The 17,537-nt window shown below is 35.7% G+C and overlaps 2 protein-coding genes across 3 annotated transcripts in view; one reads left to right on the top strand and one right to left on the bottom strand.

Annotated features, from left to right (window-relative positions):
- LOC127156196 (cAMP-dependent protein kinase type II-beta regulatory subunit) overlaps positions 1-5,134 on the bottom strand; it is a 19,051-nt gene extending 13,917 nt beyond the window's left edge. Inside the window, exons 1-2 of the mRNA XM_051098933.1 lie at positions 4,546-5,134; positions 3,884-3,919 (exon numbers count right to left, since the gene is read on the bottom strand). Coding sequence (XP_050954890.1) covers positions 3,884-3,919; positions 4,546-4,807 — 298 coding nt within the window. The 5' untranslated portion in view covers positions 4,808-5,134. The remainder of the gene's footprint in view (positions 1-3,883; positions 3,920-4,545) is intronic.
- Positions 3,228-17,537, top strand: ccdc34 (coiled-coil domain containing 34). Of its 2 annotated transcripts, none has more exons than XM_051098935.1 (8): positions 3,228-3,373; positions 3,509-3,672; positions 14,160-14,427; positions 14,519-14,648; positions 15,487-15,594; positions 15,716-15,874; positions 15,977-16,106; positions 17,202-17,537. In XM_051098935.1, exons 3-8 carry the CDS (start codon positions 14,168-14,170, stop codon positions 17,402-17,404), a joined length of 990 nt encoding a protein of 329 aa, XP_050954892.1. In that variant the 5' UTR covers positions 3,228-3,373; positions 3,509-3,672; positions 14,160-14,167; the 3' UTR covers positions 17,405-17,537. The 2 variants fall into 2 exon arrangements, with proteins under 2 accessions (XP_050954892.1, XP_050954891.1); XM_051098934.1 differs by having other exon boundaries at positions 14,507-14,648.

Raw genomic sequence — 17,537 nt, 5'->3', positions numbered from 1 at the left:
CTAATGTATTTAATTATTTACATACTTAGTTTCATTGCCCGAAACCAGCTCCAGCATAAGACTAAAAGCAGCCTGACATTATCAAAAACATCATCACTGATTAGCCTAGCCTATTCTAGTGCAAGTTTATGCATTTTTTAAAAAACACTTGCGTTACAAGTGAAGCTATCTACACTGTATGATGAATAAATCTCTTACCACTCACTGTACACGTCTGCGTCGCGTTACGGTTCTAAAGCGGCCACTCTAGTCAAAACTTGTGTTTATATCCGCCACGCTGCGGCTCGTTGAAGCAGTTCTCCGCGTTGCATCACTCAAGTTAGCCTAATTCCCCACCTCATCCCTACTCTTCCTCCAACAAATTGAATTTCCAGAGGCGGGATTTATTTTAATGATATTCTAATGGACTGTGTTGTGACACCATTGCATGTGGAAAACAAATGTTGTAGTCCAAAGGAGCCGTTCGTTGTAGTTCTTGAAATGGGATTTTTTAAAAACTAAATCTCCTTTTGGAGTGGACTTTGAGATTTGTAACTTTGTAATCTTTTTTATGCCCAAAAATACACACCACACACTGACTAAAGTTCAAAAAGTGAAAAAGCATAATAGCACCCCTTTAAATTCACCATTGCTCTTCCATAGTATCACCCACTGATTATGATAATAACAGTTAAAACCACAAACAGAGTACCTCAATACCATGGTAAAAATGTAATATGGTTTCTAGGTATTTGTATGAAAAACAGTAGTCTAAATGAATTTAGTATAAATGCATAAACGCTATAGCTTAATCACAAAAAAATACTGTAATTATATTCCATTACTCCTCCTTCAATACACTTAATACATGTCTAGATTAATAATATAATTAAATTCGACACAAATATACCCACATTTCTGATACAATACCACCATGCAGTTAGTGTTACTACAGTAAATCTATGGTAAATTATGGCGATTTGTAGATTAATAAAAAGCCTTCTAACTGTAGCGTTGCACACAGTGTTTCTCCTGTTTGTCAGCGCTGTTTCATCTGGTTTTAAACCGAGTCATTTGTGTTCTTCACTGAATTCAAGCACTTCACACTTCTATGAAGTTCGCGCTTTGATTAGCGCACTTTTGTTCCGCCTTTGCCGCATAAAGATTATATCGAACATTTATCGTATTCTTATTATTGAGGAAATTCATATCGTGCGATAATTATCATTTTCGATTTATCGCCCAGCCCTAATCCTTTCCAAAAAATTGTGAAAGTCTCTCAAAAAATACCATACTAACCCCAAATTGTTAGTGTAAGCCTACATTTTACGTCATTCTTCATCACATCTGGTCTGATCTGAGCTGTTTTCAGTCACAGAGTTCAAACCTGACATGAAATAAACCAGATGGGGAACGACGTTTAACACTTTGAGTTTTATAGAAGCCTTTTTCCATTACAATAAGGTGCCTGACAGATATACAGTATGTGAGGATGATTTATCTATCTATCTGTATCTATCACATCAATATAAGCACTGAATATGTTCCTCTTCCTGACACTATAAATACATTTCTTTTTAATTGACCACCAAACTTCTACTTTTCTCCATTACAACCAGACTTCATTTCCTATTTGAGTCTGGTCTGTCAGCACAACACATTAAAATCCCTCCATCCGTCCTCACTTGTGGTTTATAGCAATCCGCGGGAGGCAGAACTTCACAGCATCTAAAACACTTTAGTTCTGCAAACAAAGCTGATCTTCCATTAGCCAATTAAACCATTAGCTCTCTTTTTCGCTCAGTGAGAGCAGTAAAGGAGTAAATGGTATGTTAACAAGACAAAAGGCATTTCGACCACAAATGCAAGGAGATAAAACAGAGCTGGATTGATACCTTAAGCAAACTACTTGAACGGTTCACCCAAAAAAATGGCTTTTTTTTTTGCTCAAAATCATTTTTAGGCCACCCAAGATGTAGATGAGTTTGTTTCTTCATCAGATTTGGAGAAGTATAGCATTTCATACACTTGCTCACCAATGGATGCGAATGGGTGCCGTCAGAATGAGAGTCCAACTTCTGATTAAAAACATCACAATAATCCACAAGTAATCCACACCACTCCAGTCCATCAATTAACATCTTATTATGTGAAAAGCTGTGTGTTTGTAAGAAACAAATTTATCATTAAGACATTTTAACAGTTGCATCTGGACAAAATATGACTCTGTAATCCATAATATCACTTTCTCCAGTGAAAAAGTCATAGCATGTAGATTATTGTGATGTTTTTATCAGATGTTTAGACTTTCATTCTGACAGCACCCATTCACTTGCATTGGTGAGCAAGTAATGTGTAATGCTACATTTCTCCAAATCTGATGAAGAAACAAACTCATCTACATCTTGGATGGCCTGAGGGTGAGTACATTCAAACAAGATGACTTTTTCACTGGAAAAAGCCATATTGTGGATTAGAGTCATATTTTGGTGAGAAGCGACGATTTAAAGTTAAAACATTTTAATGATGGATTTTTTTTCTTACAAACACACAGCTTTTCACCTAACAAGAAGTTAATTGCTGGACTGGAGTGGTGTAGATTACTTGTGGATTATTGTGATGTTTTTATCAGCTGTTTGGACTCTCATTCTGACGGCACCCATTCACTTCCATTAATGTAATGCTACATTTTTCCAAATCTTAAGAAAAAACTCATCCACATCTTGGATGGCCTGAGGGTGAGTACATTCAAACAAGATGAATTTTCCACTGGAAAAAGCCATATTATGGATTACGGAGTCATATTTGGCCAGAAGCGACAATTAAAAGTTAAAACGTTTTAATGATGGATTTGTTTTTTACAAACACACAGCTTTTCAACTTACAAGATGTTAACTGATGGACTGAAGTGGTGTGGATTATTGTGATGTTTTTATCAGCTGTTTGTACTCTCATTCTGACGGCACCCATTCACATCCATTGGTGAGTAAGTGATGTAATGCTACATTTCTCTAAATCTGATGACAAAACAAACTCATCTACATCATGGATGGCCTGAGGGTAAGTACATTCGAACAAGAAGACTTTTTTACTGGAGAGAGCGATATTGTGGATTACGGGGTCGTATTTTGGCCAGAAGCGACAATTTAAAGTTAAAATGTCTTAATGATGGATTTGTTTCTTACAAACATGCAGCTTTTCACCTCACAAAATGTTAAATGATGGACAGGAGTGGTATGGATTACTTGTGGAGTATTGTGATGTTTTTATCAGCTGTTTAGACTCTCATTCTGACGGCACCCATTCACATCCATTGGTGAGCAAGTAATGTATTGCCACATTTCTCCAAATCTGATGAAGAAACAAACTCATCTACATCTTGGATGTCCTGAGGGTGAGTACATTCAAACAAGAAGACTTTTTCTCTGGAGACAGTGATATTATGGATTACAGAGTCATATTTAGGCCAGAAGCGTCAATTTAAGGTTAAAACGTCATAATGATGGATTTGTTTTTTAAAAATATGCAGCTTTTCACCTAACAAAATCTGATGGACTGGATGTTTTTATGAGCTGTTTGGACTCTCATTCTGACGGCACCCATTCACTTCCATTGGTGAGCAAGTGATGTAATGCTACATTTCTCCAAATCTGATGAAGAAATAAACTCATCTACATCATGGATGGCCTGAGGGTAAGCACGTTTTCAGCAAATTTTCATTTTTTGGGTAAACTGTTCCTTTAATTATCTCTGTCCACCAAATCAAGTTCAACAATAAATTGCTAGTATATAAGCAGGAATATAAATCTAGTTTTGTTTTAGTTTAAGACTTAAAATAGGAGTTCATAATCGCATTGCTGAAACTGGCTTGTATATGCACTTACTGGAAATTGACAAAACTTACCAGAAGCTCTCCGGACGAATCTGTTGATAACTGGAGCTGAAAGGAAAGAAAGAAAAATTACTCATGGTGCATTACAATCAAGCTAAAAAATGAATGCCTATAAAATATTTAATCCAAGATGCCACAGTAATGGCCTAGATGGATCCGATTTCAACCAGGAAGCATCTTTCAGCCTGAGCAAAATCTAAACGTTTGCCTCAGAATTGATACTCCCCTCTGAATGACACACATCATCATCGCATCCTCATGGAAATACAAAGCATTTGCATGCGAAAAACAATACAGGAAAAGGCCTCTAATCATTAGGGCCTGCTATCATTTTTATGAATATAAACAGGTCTTCCATCAGAACAGCAATTAGATTAGAACGTTTAGATGATAAAAACGGGAAGTGCAACAACAAAATGTAATTTAAAGCCAATTAAGCCTGGTCTTTTGTTTCAGTCCTCGCCTGCAGTGAGCTGACCACTCGTTTTTGAAGGAAAAAATGGGATGTGATCATGCATTACCACTGAACAAAAGATCAGTGTTTTGAGGCGTTAGAACATGCACTGTTGTGCATCCAGTATGAAGGATGTCTGCACGAGCGGTGATCTAAGCGATGCGATGGACGCAGCGTCCTCGCAATGAATGAAGGAAGAACGCACGCACGAATGCCTTACCTACGAATTCTTCATCGTCATCCTCTTCCTCTCCGTTTTCGGAGTCGATCTGCATGGCCTCCTCGATGAAGTTGACGGCTTTCCCCGCTCTCGCAGCCGAATTGTGCTCATTGCCGAACGCGCCGCCGCGGGTCTCGTTCTCCTTGAGACGCGTGAAGTACTGCAGGGCGAACTCCAGCAGATCCCCCGGCTGGTTCCTCAGGACCTCCACGGTAAAGCTCTGCAGAAGCTCCGTCAAGCCCTCGGGGATTTCTATACTCATTTCCTGACGGTGAAATGTGCGCAAAATTCGGCCCGATCTTGCGCGTACAACAGTCGGTCCCGTTTCGCCGCGTCAGCTGAGAAGAATGACCCGCAAACGCGTCAGAGGGAACGCGACGGATTTCTCACTATTCCACCATCTGCGTCTGTTTCTTCTCGTGTCCGACCGTGTCCTCTAATTTGCGGGCGTAAAAATGGCAGGGAATTCAAGAGCTGGCATCTTTCTCTTTTTTTGCGCTGCTGGATACAGGAAAGCCGCGCATGTGATGCGGGAAACCATGGCAACCAGCAACCCGGGATTTGCGCAGGAGGGACGCGGACGCGACGCGATGAGCTAGAACGCAACGCGAGCTCTTAAATAATCACTGCAATTTCACATAAAATACCACGACCTTGTGACGTTTTTGGGCACGTACCATGGTATTACTGTAGTATTAATCGAAATCGCTGCTACATTGGCGTGTATATTAATAACACAGGCCATGAATATGGAAATAATTCATGACTATGATAGGAAAGACCGTGGCTAGTTGTCACATCTTTTTCTCATTTGGATACATTTCTTTACATTTTAAATATTTTTTATTATTTTTAATATATTAACATTTTTAAATAGATTTATTTAAAGTCCCCTTCGGTACGAAAACAAACCTGACTACTAAAATAAATAAATAAAAATAAATTGAACACGTAAAATAAATGGTGGAATTACCGTCAAACCATCATTTTGGCCGTCAGAAACGTAAATAAAATATTTATATATAAAATTCAATTTTAAAAAAATAAATATTATAGCTTATAAAACTAAAATTACCATAAACATAGTTAGTGCTATACACTACCAGTCAAAAGTTAAAAAGATCTTTAATTTTTTTTTTTTTTTTAAAGAAGTCTCTTCTGCTCACCAAACCTGTATTTGTTTGATCCAAAGTACAGCAAAAGCAGCAATAATTTGAAATATTTTTAGCATTTAAAATAACTGCTTTCTGTTTGAATATATTTTAAAATGTAATTTATTTCTGTTATCAAATCTAAATTTTCAGCATCATTACTGCGATAATCAGTTTCACGTGATCCTTCAGAAATTATTCTAATATGCTTGCTCAAATCTAAAATGCTGTTCTTCTGAACTTTCTATTTTACTCAGTTTTCAACATAATAATAATAATAATAATAATATTTTTTTGAGCAGCAAATCAGAATATTAGAATGATTTCTGAAGGACCATGTGACTGGAGTAATGATGCTAAAAATTCAGCTTTGAAATCACACCAATAAATTACATTTGAAAATATATATTATTTTGTTTTAGATAGTAAAAATATTTTATTTTTTCTGTTTTTGCTGTACTTAGGATCAAATAAATGCATGCTTGGTGAGCAGGAGAGACTTCTTTTGACTGGTAGTGTAAATATTACAATTACTATATACAGTTTGACTCTCCTGTGACAATCTACCCCAGCCTGGCTTTTATGAAAAATACCCTGAGACCATAATGGCAATTCAATTCAGACTTTGGACTCAAGACCTTATAGTGAGTAAAATAAACTTTTCATGTGTGACAACTAGCCCCAGTCTTCTTTAATATATATATTATAATATATAATATATTATCAAAGTACCATTACCATCATAAAACTATCATACAGACTCTAGACAATGCAGAAGGTATGAGGTAAAGTGTTGAATACTCATTTGTGACTCTTAGAGTGACGCTTTCAAAAATAATTAAGTTAATGGATAAACAGACACCTCAGGCAGAATTAGACTAAGTGGGTTGCTAGTTAATCCCGTTTTGACGACAAATATGAGCTGATTATGTTGAGATTATTAAGATTGAATACATTTTAAAATTGGAGAGTATCAGAGTTTGACCTTCTGGGAACAATTAGATTGTTGTTATATAAAGGTGCGAGGCCAGCCCCCCCTCTCTCTAAATCAGTTTTGTGTTCCACATCTGTCATAATGTATCCAGAATTACCAGAGAGAAAAGAATAGAATAAAGAACAGAATATTACAATAACTTTTGGGAAACAAAAGAATATGATAAACATGCATGGAGATTTTAATATCAGTGGTAGCCAGAGCACAGAAATCATTTTACACTGCCTTCAGGAGTATATTGAAATATTGCAGTATTGTAAGTTTTTTTTTTTTTTTTAAATGTATTGGATTTTTTATAATCAACTGTGCAGCTAATGACTAGACTGCCATCTGCTGGTCTTGAGGTGGACGGACACTCACACATGTCTTGGTACCAGATCAGAGCAAAGACAAAAAGGACACTGATTAAATTTAGATAATATTTAAAGTCGATAATTTCACATTTATACTATTTAATTAATCAAATAAAAGCAGCTTTTACATTTTAGAAAAGAAATGAATACAAAAATGTTGTCTAGGGATCTTAAAAGGGCCAAATAGTTCAGGGTGTACTATTATATTTGACAAAATACACACATAAGTGAAAGTTAAATGTGAACAAAGTTTTTTTTCCCCCACTTGAAGTCACCGAAGTCCCAATCTAAATCAAAAGATTTGCTATACGCGCTCCGAAGTTCTGATCCGAATCAAAAGATTCCCAAAGGTTCCAAAGTTCCGATCAAAATCAAATGATTTGCGTTCTGTAGTCCCAACCTGAATAATGATTCATGACCCATAATCCAGACTTCAAAACGCGGTTTGTGAATCCGTCTTGTAGTTCCGTTCTAAAAAAAGATTCACGAACCCTCTAAAAAATTACAATCTAAATCAAATGATTCATGGTACGCGCTCCGAAGTTCCGATCTAAATCAAATGATTTGCAAACCCGCTCCCGATCTGGATCGAAAGATTCATGAACCCGCTCTTAAGTTCTGATCTCAATCAACTGATTTGTGATGCGCGCTTCAGAGTCCTGATCTGAATCAAATGATTTGCAATTTGCACTCCAAACTTCTGTTCTGAATCAAAAGTTTTGCGAACCCACTCCGAAGTTCCGATCTGAATCAAAAGATTCGCAACACGCTCTGAATCAAAAGATTCACAAATGGTTCCAAAGTTCCAATCTAAATCAAATGATTTGCAAACCCGCTCGCGATCTGGATCGAAAGATTCATGAACCCGCTGTGAAGTTCTGATCTCAATCAACTGATTTGCAATTTGCACTCCAAACATCTGTTCTGAATCAAAAGATTTGCGAACCTGCTCTGAAGTCCCGATCTGAATCAAAAGATTCACAAATGGTTCTGAAATTCCAATCTAAATCAATTGATTCGCGCTCTGTAGTCCTGACCCGAATAATGAAATGCAACCCATAATCTGGACTTCGAAGCACATGTCACAAATCTTTTGATTTAGATCAAGAACATTGGAGCGGGTTCGTGAATCATTTGATTTAGATCGGAACTCAGGAACATGTGTTGTGAATCATTTAGTTTAGAACAGAACTTCTTAGCAGGTTTGTGAATCGTTTTTAGATCGGAACTTCAAACCGAATTCACAAATCATTTCGCGCATGATTCGCACTCCGAACTTCTGTTCTGAATCAAAAGTTTTGCGAACCCACTCCGAAGTCCTGATCTAAATCAAAAGATTCACAAATGGTTCTGAAATTCCAATCTAAATCAATTGATTCGCGCTCTGTAGTCCTGACCCGAATAATGAAATGCAACCCATAATCTGGACTTCGAAGCACATATCACAAATCATTTGATTTAGATCAAGAACGTTGGAGCGGGTTCGTGAATCATTTGATTTAGATCGGAACTCAGGAGCATGTGTCGTGAATCATTTAGTTTAGAACAGAACTTCTTAGCAGGTTCGTGAATCGTTTTTAGATCGGAACTTCAAACCGGATTCACAAATCATTGCACGCATGATTCGCACTCTGAACTTCTGTTCTGAATCAAAAGATTATTATTGTATCTGATAAATTATTGGTGTATCTGATTGTATTAGTCTATGTAGAGTGATAGTCAGTGTAAAAAGAGCAAATGAGAGAAGCAAATGAAAAAAAAACAGCATAACAAAAAAGTTAAAGAGGGTAAAACTTATTCAACTGAACTGTGTTCTTACTACTAATTAAGTTTGCTTGAGAAAGCCAATTTACTGATCTACTATTTAAGATTATTATTATTATTCTTCTTCTGAGCCAAATTTCAGTATCTACCTCCTCTTACAGCTTTCAAGCTACAACCACCAAACTCGGTCCAGACCTTCAGACTGGTCTGACTCGGTGTGCTGTATCTTTTCTAACTGATCCGGCTTACGGTTTTCGTAAACCAGACTTTAAAAACCACCAAAAATCCCATAGACTTACATTGACAAATGTTCAGATGAGCAACACTATTCAAACTCCAACTGACAAAATTCAAACTTAAACTCCCAGAATCCCCTGAGACTCAATCAAGCTTCCCTTCTATGCACTATTTCTAATCCATTTAGACTCATTTAAGCTTCCACTCTAATATTTCTAATCTATCTATCTAGCTAAATCATGCTAGCAACATGCTAGTAATTTGCTAATCATGCTAACAACATGCTAGTAACATGCTAATCATGTTAGAAACATGCTAGCAATGTTCTAGTAACATGCTAATCATGCTAATTATGTTAAAAACATGCTAACAAAATGCTAGTAACATGCTAATCATGTTAGTAACATGCTAACAACATGCTAATCAGCTTGCAGCATGCTAGTAACTTGCTAATCATGTTAGCAACATGCTAGTAACATGTTAATCATGCTAGCAACATGCTAGTAACATGCTAATCATGCTAACAACATGCTAGTAACTTGGTAATCATGCTAGCAATGTGCTAGTTACATGCTAATCATACTAAAAACATGCTAACAATATGCTAGTAACGTGCTAATCATGCTAGCGACGTGCTAGTTACATGCGAATCATACTAGAAACATGCTAACATGTTAATAACTTGCTAATCATGTTAGAAACATGCTAGCAACATGCTAGTAAAATAGTAATCATGCTAATAACTTGTTAATAATGCCAGAAACATGTTGGCAACTTGTTAATCATGCCAGATACATGCTAGAAACACGCTAGCAACTTTGCTAATCATGCTAGAAACATGTTAACAAGCTAGTAACATGTTAGCCATGTTAAAAACATGCTAGTAACATGCTAATCATGTGGGAAACATGCTATCAACATGCTAATCAGGTTAATCATGCTAACAACATTCTAGTAACTTGCAAATTATGATAACAACATGCTAATCATGCCAACAACATTGTAATCAGCCTATAAAAATACAAGCAATACCCTAATCATGCTAAAACATGTTAACAACATGTTAAATCATGTAAGCAATGTGTTAAATCATGCTAGCTGCTTCCTTCTCAAGCCAACTTAAAGTTTGTTCTCAAATTTTACTCATCTAGTTTATTGATTATTGCAGTACGTTTTACAATACAGATTCACGTCCGTATACATCAAAATTTTAATTTGTTGTTATTTGCCATTTCTTTGTAATTAATTGTGAAACACACAATCAATTTCTGAGTGAAAATTGCTTCAAACGAAATCCCACACCAGTTTTTTTTCAGTGATGTGAAAACAACATAACTCTGATGTTGCTGCATTTGATGCACACACTAAGTGTCCGTCTCGTATTTCCTTCCGAGACTATGTTTTTATAGCTCAGATGATTTAATAGAGATCTCATTTATGTCTTATTGAACTATTAAATTTCTCTCAACCATCTTGGGAGTCAGTAGTTGACATACAGTAAGACTACAGAGCTATAAAATGCATGTGGAGAGCAGCTCAGATCAATTCATCTTGTCTAGAGGAGAAACATGAGATTACTGGAGCTTTCTCAGGAGAAAATGTAGCAAAATTCTCCATTTTGTTCTCATTCTTGTCTAGTAAAGCGATATCGTTTGTGATTCTTATAAAATTCATTTTAATAAGTGTTATTAAGTTGGCTTGAGAAAGCCAATTTACTGATATGCTATTTTCTTCTGAGACTAAATCTGTCGACACTAACTCGTCCTAGAGCTTTAACTCTACAAACTCCAAACTCAGCCCAGATCTTCAGACTGATCTTAAGTTAGTTGCTATGTCTTTTCTAACTGATCGGACTTATGATTTTCCTAAAAATGACGATTAAAATTGGGAAAAATCCCATAGACTTACATTGACGGAATGTTCAAATGAGCAACACTTTTCAAATTCCAACTGTCAAAACTCCCAGAATCCTTTGAGACTCAATCAAACTTCCCTTCTATGTACTGTATTTACAATCCATTCAAACTCATTCAAATTCATCTGTCTATCTATCTATCACTAGCCTAGCAAATAGTCATGCTAGTAGCTTGCTAATCATGCTAGAAACATGCTAGTAACTTGCTAATCATGTTAAAATCATGCTAACAACCTGCTAGTAACTTGCTAATAATGCCAACAACATGCTAGTAACATGCAAATCATGCTAGAAACATGCTAGCAAACTGCTAATCATGCTAGAATCATGCAAACAACACGCTAGTAACTTGCTAATCATGCTAGTAACATGCAAATCATGCTAGAAACGTGCTAGCAACACGTTAATCATGCTAGAAACATGCTAGCAACATGCTAAAAACTTGCTAATCATGCTACCAACATGTTAATCATGTTAGAAACATGCTTGCAACCCACTAATCATGGTAGAAAACATGCTAGCAACCTGCCAATCATGCTAGAAACATGCTAGTAACATGCAAATCATGTTAGAAACATGCTAGTAACTTTTGTTAATCATGCTAGTAATGCGCTAATCATGATAGAAACTTGCTAGCAGCATGCTAAGCACATTAGAAACGTGCTAACAACTTGCTAAAACATGCTAATCATGCTAGAAACAGACTAGCAACATGCTAACTACTTGCTAATGGTAATGTTGCTAGTTTTAGAATCATACTAACATGTTAACTATCTATCTATCTGTCTGTCTATCTGACAGACTGCACCACTGATCTATATATATGACTGGATCGCTCATTGCGTTCTAAACTGCCGTCAGGCAGTGAAGCCACCGGAAGTGTTCGATCCGCCATCTTATTGTTCCCTACCGACAGAGAGCACCATTGACTCACAGCGAAACCGCTGACCTAAAATCACCCGCTTTTAAGTGTATCAGTCACACAGGACTAGTTTTTATGATATGTGTATGTAAATTAATTTTTACTTAAAATCTTATCTGGAGTGTTTATTGTCTTTTCGAGCAGGATAAGCAATGTTTTGAAATCGTTCAGGTGGGTGTGTCAGCTGCGCACTTGCCGACGTTTTGATCAAACACAAAATATATTTCTTAACGTAAGGAATTATGCAGGAAATAGTAAACATGAACATATATCTGGAATTAGTATCTAAAATTGATTCGAATATACAATAAATAATACAAGCATGTTATATTGCTCTATGCTGTATTGAAATTAAAATCTTGGAAATAAAGCTTGATGTCTTTAAATCCGTACCAAATGTAATTAGTCAGCGTTATTTCTCCAAGTTATGATGTGCATATTTTAATGTCCCTAAGTGAGCAACATCTATTTTAAACTCTTAAAGATCGCGCAAATTCTATTATATTTAGTGCCTTAAATTACATTTATCTGACTATAACACTACCTGATTTTCGTCAAAAAAAATAGTCTGAAACAAAGTCACTACTAAGCCGCATCTCTATTCAAACACAGCTGTGTTCCGTTTATGAATGAACAGGCGTTTTTAAACGAATCTGAGTCATTGATTCAATTACCCATTCGTAAAGAGAGTGGCTTCATTCCTGAATAAATGATTCAGTGATAAAATCAGTGACTTAACTGACAGTTTTAGTTTCATTTTTAAAATTTCATTTTCATTTTATCTTTTTAGTTATTTAAATCATTTTAAAATGTTATATTTAACATTTTTGCATTATTAACGTTTATTATTAACATTTATCTCAACATGAATGTTATGTAGGCTGAATTAAACGTTTAAATAACTGCTTCAGAATGATGTTAACGAAATCATTGTTGAAACATGCATTTAGCCTGTAACGTTACGAATAAAAACACTATAACAAAACAGCACAAACAATTATTAACTGTGCAAGGCAAATTATATGTATACAAAGCATAAATCTTTTAGTTTTTTTAGAATGAGCATTTTGTCATTTGTAAACATGGTGAACATCCGATGTTTATCATGTTCATGATGTTCATTTTTAATAAGCAGAGCGAATTCCCGACATTAAACAATAACCGTTTACATGCTTAGGACGTTTGCGTTGTGAGAAAGTACAGTGAGACGTCAGATATGAAAACGCTGACTTGTTAGGTGATGTTTTCTCATTAAAGTCGTATTATTTCCTATTCATTCAATAGAATGTTTGCGAGTACTAGGGAATAGCAATATGGCGGCGCAGTGGCTTCACTTCTATGACGTCATGAGCTATCCAGTTCTCTATTATAGATCAGTGGACTGCACTCAAACTTTAACCTTTTGAAACTACTTTCAACTTCAAACTATTTCAGACTGAAAACTATTATAAAAACTTAAAACTTTATAAAACTTCTTAAACTTTTATAAAGTTTCTGGTCCGGCTTTCTCAAGCCAACTTAAAGTTTGTCTTGACAAACTTTTTTATCTAGTTATTTATTTATTAGTTATTAGTTATATATACTAGTTATTTTTTGTCTTTATTTCTTTTTTCATATCTTAAACGGTTGTTATTCTGAACATCGATTAAAATAAAAAGAGTAAAGCAGTGTTTTATGACGCTGACGCCTTGTAGCTAGGAAACAGGCTTCCGTTATTAGCGTGCTTGGTTACAGCGGCGCAACCAATCGTTTTTCATGGTTGGTTTGATTGACGTGTTGAGCGGGCGGGTTTAAGAAAAGGAGGCGGGACTTGATAGAGAAAGCGGCTCGAGCAAATCAAGCAAAACAAAGGCGACTCAATGGTATATTATCCGATTAAACTACATAAATGGTGAGTTAGTGAAATTGTTTAAACACTTATATAACTAATTTAGCAGTTTAAACGTATTTGTATGTTTAAAGCTAGTCGAAAAGCGCAGCTGTGATTTTAAATACAGGCCGGAGTCGAGTTAACAGAAAGTTAATGCACCAGTTCGGTTTTCTAGAAACTTGTTCACATTCGCTGTTTTAAATGTAGTTTAGTTGCCATATCATTATGTCAACATCCAACCATAAATATCTGCAGTCCAAATGATACTACTACATTGTTGTTGGTGCCTTGTTAATAGCACCTCAGAATAGTAAATGCTATTTTAGATATATAGAAGTACTGTGGTATTGCTGTCATTGTACCATGGGACTACGACAGGTTGTTTAACACGTTTCTCTGTGTCCTCAGGTTTGCTCATGATGTCAACCTTTCCATCTTCTTCCTCCAAAAGTCTGACCTCCACCCCGCTCAAGTCCAGACCCAGCGGCTTGGGCAGCGTCCTGCAGCGTAGCAGGAGTTTGGAGTCCACAGGAGACTCGACGTCCTCTCTGCTGTCTCCTATTTATCATGACAGCTTTGAGCTTTCAGAGGACGAACCAGAGTCAGATCAGCCTCAACCTGTTCACAACATCACCGTCACGTTAGGTGAAGACGTCGCACCAGGTTCTCCATCAAGGTGAGCGGTTTAAGGAAAAGAGATATAGAATTGCACTAGAACAAACCAGCGTCCCAGTCATCTGTAGTCATAAAATCAGACTTGTTTGCAGGAATAAGGTGGACACAACAGGCCTGGAAGACAGATCGTCCGCTATGCAGTTCAACCTGAGTGCTTGGGAGCAGTGGATTGTGGATAAAGCCAAAGAGGAGCGTATCAGAAATCAACAAAAAGCTATGGAGGTACATGGCACTGAGTGTTTATGGGGATATTTTATGTTAATGTTAATATTTTAATGTTTTTATTTTGCTTCTGTATGCACTACTGATCTTTTTTTTTTTTAAATAGATAAATTCTTGCTCTTTTTTTTTTTTTTTTTTTTTTAGCAAGGATGCATAAAGTTCATTAAAATTGACAGTAAAAAAATTATGGTACAAAAGATTTCTATTTTAAATAGAACTTCTTGTTCATCAGAGAATTCTGGAAAAAAATAATCATGACAAAAATAATAAGCACAACTCTGAGAAACATTTCTTGAGCAGCAAATCAGCATATTAGAATTATTTCTGAAGGATCATGTGACACTGAAGACTGGAGTAATGATGTTGAAAATTCAGCTTTGCATCACGGAAATAAATTATATTTTAAAATACATTTACGTAGAAAACAGTTATTTTAAATTATTTTAATATTTCACAATATTTCTGTTTTTACTGTAAATTATATTGACTTAAAAAATAAATACAAATATTAAGATTTATTTATTAATGAAATACATTAAAGCACTACTGTTCCAAAGATTTTTTTTGGTTTTCAAAAAAAGACTGTTATGCATTTGGCGCATTTGATTTTTCATCAAATGCATAACAGTCTTCTTTGGAACAGTAGTGCTTTAATGTATTTCATTAATAAATAAATCTTAATATTTGTATTTATTTTTTAAGTCAATATAATTTCTTGTTTATTTTGCTTTGATTATTCGATTTGTGAAAATGTATTTAGATCAATATTTTTCACTGTAGTTACAATATATAATAAAAACCCTGGTGAAATATGCATTAATTAAGGTCTTTATTTCAGGAGCTCACTCTGAAGGAAAAACAGAAAGAGAAGGAAAAAGAACAGCAGAAAAAGAAAGTTGTCAGTGACTGCAAAATTCAAGAGTGGCTGCAAATGAAAAGAGAACAGGTAACAATCTCTGCAAAATTCACAGGACAAACATTGAAGCTGAGATTTTCTGGCTGTTTTGAAAATGGCGTCTGATCTCCTGAAGCCCCTTCTTGCGATATTAATGTGTTTTTGTGCTTAGGAAAAGAAAGAGAGAATGTCCAAAGAGTTTCACAAAAGTAAAGAACAGCTTCAAGAGGAGAAAAGACGTGCTGAGATTGAAAAGAAAGCCCATGAGAAATATAAGGAGTGGCTGCGAAAGAAAAAGCAAGAAGAAATGGAAAGAATACTAAAAGAGAAGGTGTGTCTCTCTGACGGGAAGACATTCAGAAAAGAGTAGCTTGGATAATTTTCAAAGCTTTATTCCTATTGAACTTCTTGAGGGTGTGTATTTCTTTAAAAGGAAGAGGCAGCCAGAAGAGAAGCGGAAGAGAGGGAACGCAAAGAAAAGGCAGAGGAAAGCTTTAAAGAATGGCTTGAAGGTGTGAAAACAAAAGGAAAACTGAGCCGACAATCATCAGCATCCTCAGTTGGTGAGTGAGCAACAGATTTATTCTAGAATGTGCAAAATAGTCACACGAATGAGCGGGTGCATCCAGACGTTTGGCTAGTAGTGTATGTGTGTCACACACTGAAAAATGTGTAAAGCTCCCTAAGTATGGAAGCTTAGAAATAGAAATAAAAAATTAAAAAGCTAATTGCAAGTTTTGCAATTCAAACTTTTTTCCTCACAGTTCTTAATTAACTCAGCCACAATTACTTTTTTTTTCTGTGACAGAAATAAGCTTGACTTTGTTCTCACTATTGCAACTTTCTCACATTCTGACTTTTTTCCTCACAATTCTGATTTTATATCTCATGTTTTGACATTTATTTTCAGAATTGCGAGAAAAAAGTCTGAATTGCAAGATATAAGTTGCAATTACGTTTTTTCTGTCCCGCAAATAAGCTTAACTTTCTTGTAATTATGCGTTTATATCTGATAATTCTGAGTTTATATTTGGTAATTTTGAGTTTATTTCTTGCAACTCTGAGTTTATATCTTACAATTCTAAAGTTTATATCTTGCAATTGTGAGTTTATATTGCAAAATTCTGAATTTATACCTCACAAACCCGAGCTTATATCTCACAATTCATAATTTATATCTCGCAATCCCAAGTTTATTGCTTGCAATCCTGAGTTTATATCTCTCAATTCTGAGTTTATCTCACAATTCTGAATTTATATCTCACAATCCTTAGTTCATATCTCACAATTCGGAGTTTATATCTCGTAATCCCAAATTTATGTCTCGCATTCCCAAGTTTATTTCTCACAATCCCAAATTTATAATCCTGAGTTTATATCTCTTAATCCTGAGTTTATGTCTTGCGATTCTGAGTTTATATCCCACAGTTCTGAGTTTATATATTACAGTTACAACTTTTTGTTTCTTGGAATTTGGCCTTTTTTATCAGAATTGTGAGATGTAAAAATTGTAATTACCTTTTTATTTTTTCATTCTGTGGCAGAAACAGGCTTTTTTTTCTTGCTGTTGAGAGTTTATATCACAATATCTTGGTTTATATTTCACCATTTATTTCTCTCAGAACTGTGAGATTCAACCTTAATTTGATCACTTTCAGGCAACTATAACAATGTGAACTATCCAGCTCCGAGTTTCGTCAATCCCATTCCCTGGAAACCCATTCATGTCCCACAGCAAGAGCGAACGCCCAGGAAAAGTTCGGCCCGTAAGAGAACGCCAGGACCACCAAAGAGCCAATCGACCCCCTGTCTCGCATACAGGCCAAAAGACACGATCAGTTTTGCTTGTAAAAGACGGTAACACTGACCTCTGCTGGTCTGAGTCCAGTATTATCTCTTCTAAAGACTTGCAGCATTTTTGTAAAGGAAGTATTTTACTTTCAAAAGACTCATTCCATGTGATGACATTTGGCATGAGCGAAGATCCAGCAGGA

The sequence above is a fragment of the Labeo rohita genome, chromosome 25 (genome assembly GCF_022985175.1).
Source record: "Labeo rohita strain BAU-BD-2019 chromosome 25, IGBB_LRoh.1.0, whole genome shotgun sequence".
Lineage (NCBI taxonomy): Eukaryota > Metazoa > Chordata > Actinopteri > Cypriniformes > Cyprinidae > Labeo > Labeo rohita.
The sequence above is the reverse complement of the archived record's forward strand: the minus strand, read 5'-3'. Positions and strand labels throughout refer to the sequence as shown.

Bases quoted from the DNA above. Each gene is read 5' to 3' on its own strand.
- ccdc34 (XM_051098934.1), top strand. From the start codon at position 14,168: ATGATGTCAACCTTTCCATCTTCTTCCTCCAAAAGTCTGACCTCCACC. The intron at 14,428-14,506 runs GTGAGCGGTTTA...TCATAAAATCAG, and splicing joins GCACCAGGTTCTCCATCAAG to ACTTGTTTGCAGGAATAAGG. The intron at 15,595-15,715 runs GTAACAATCTCT...TTTTGTGCTTAG, and splicing joins TGCAAATGAAAAGAGAACAG to GAAAAGAAAGAGAGAATGTC.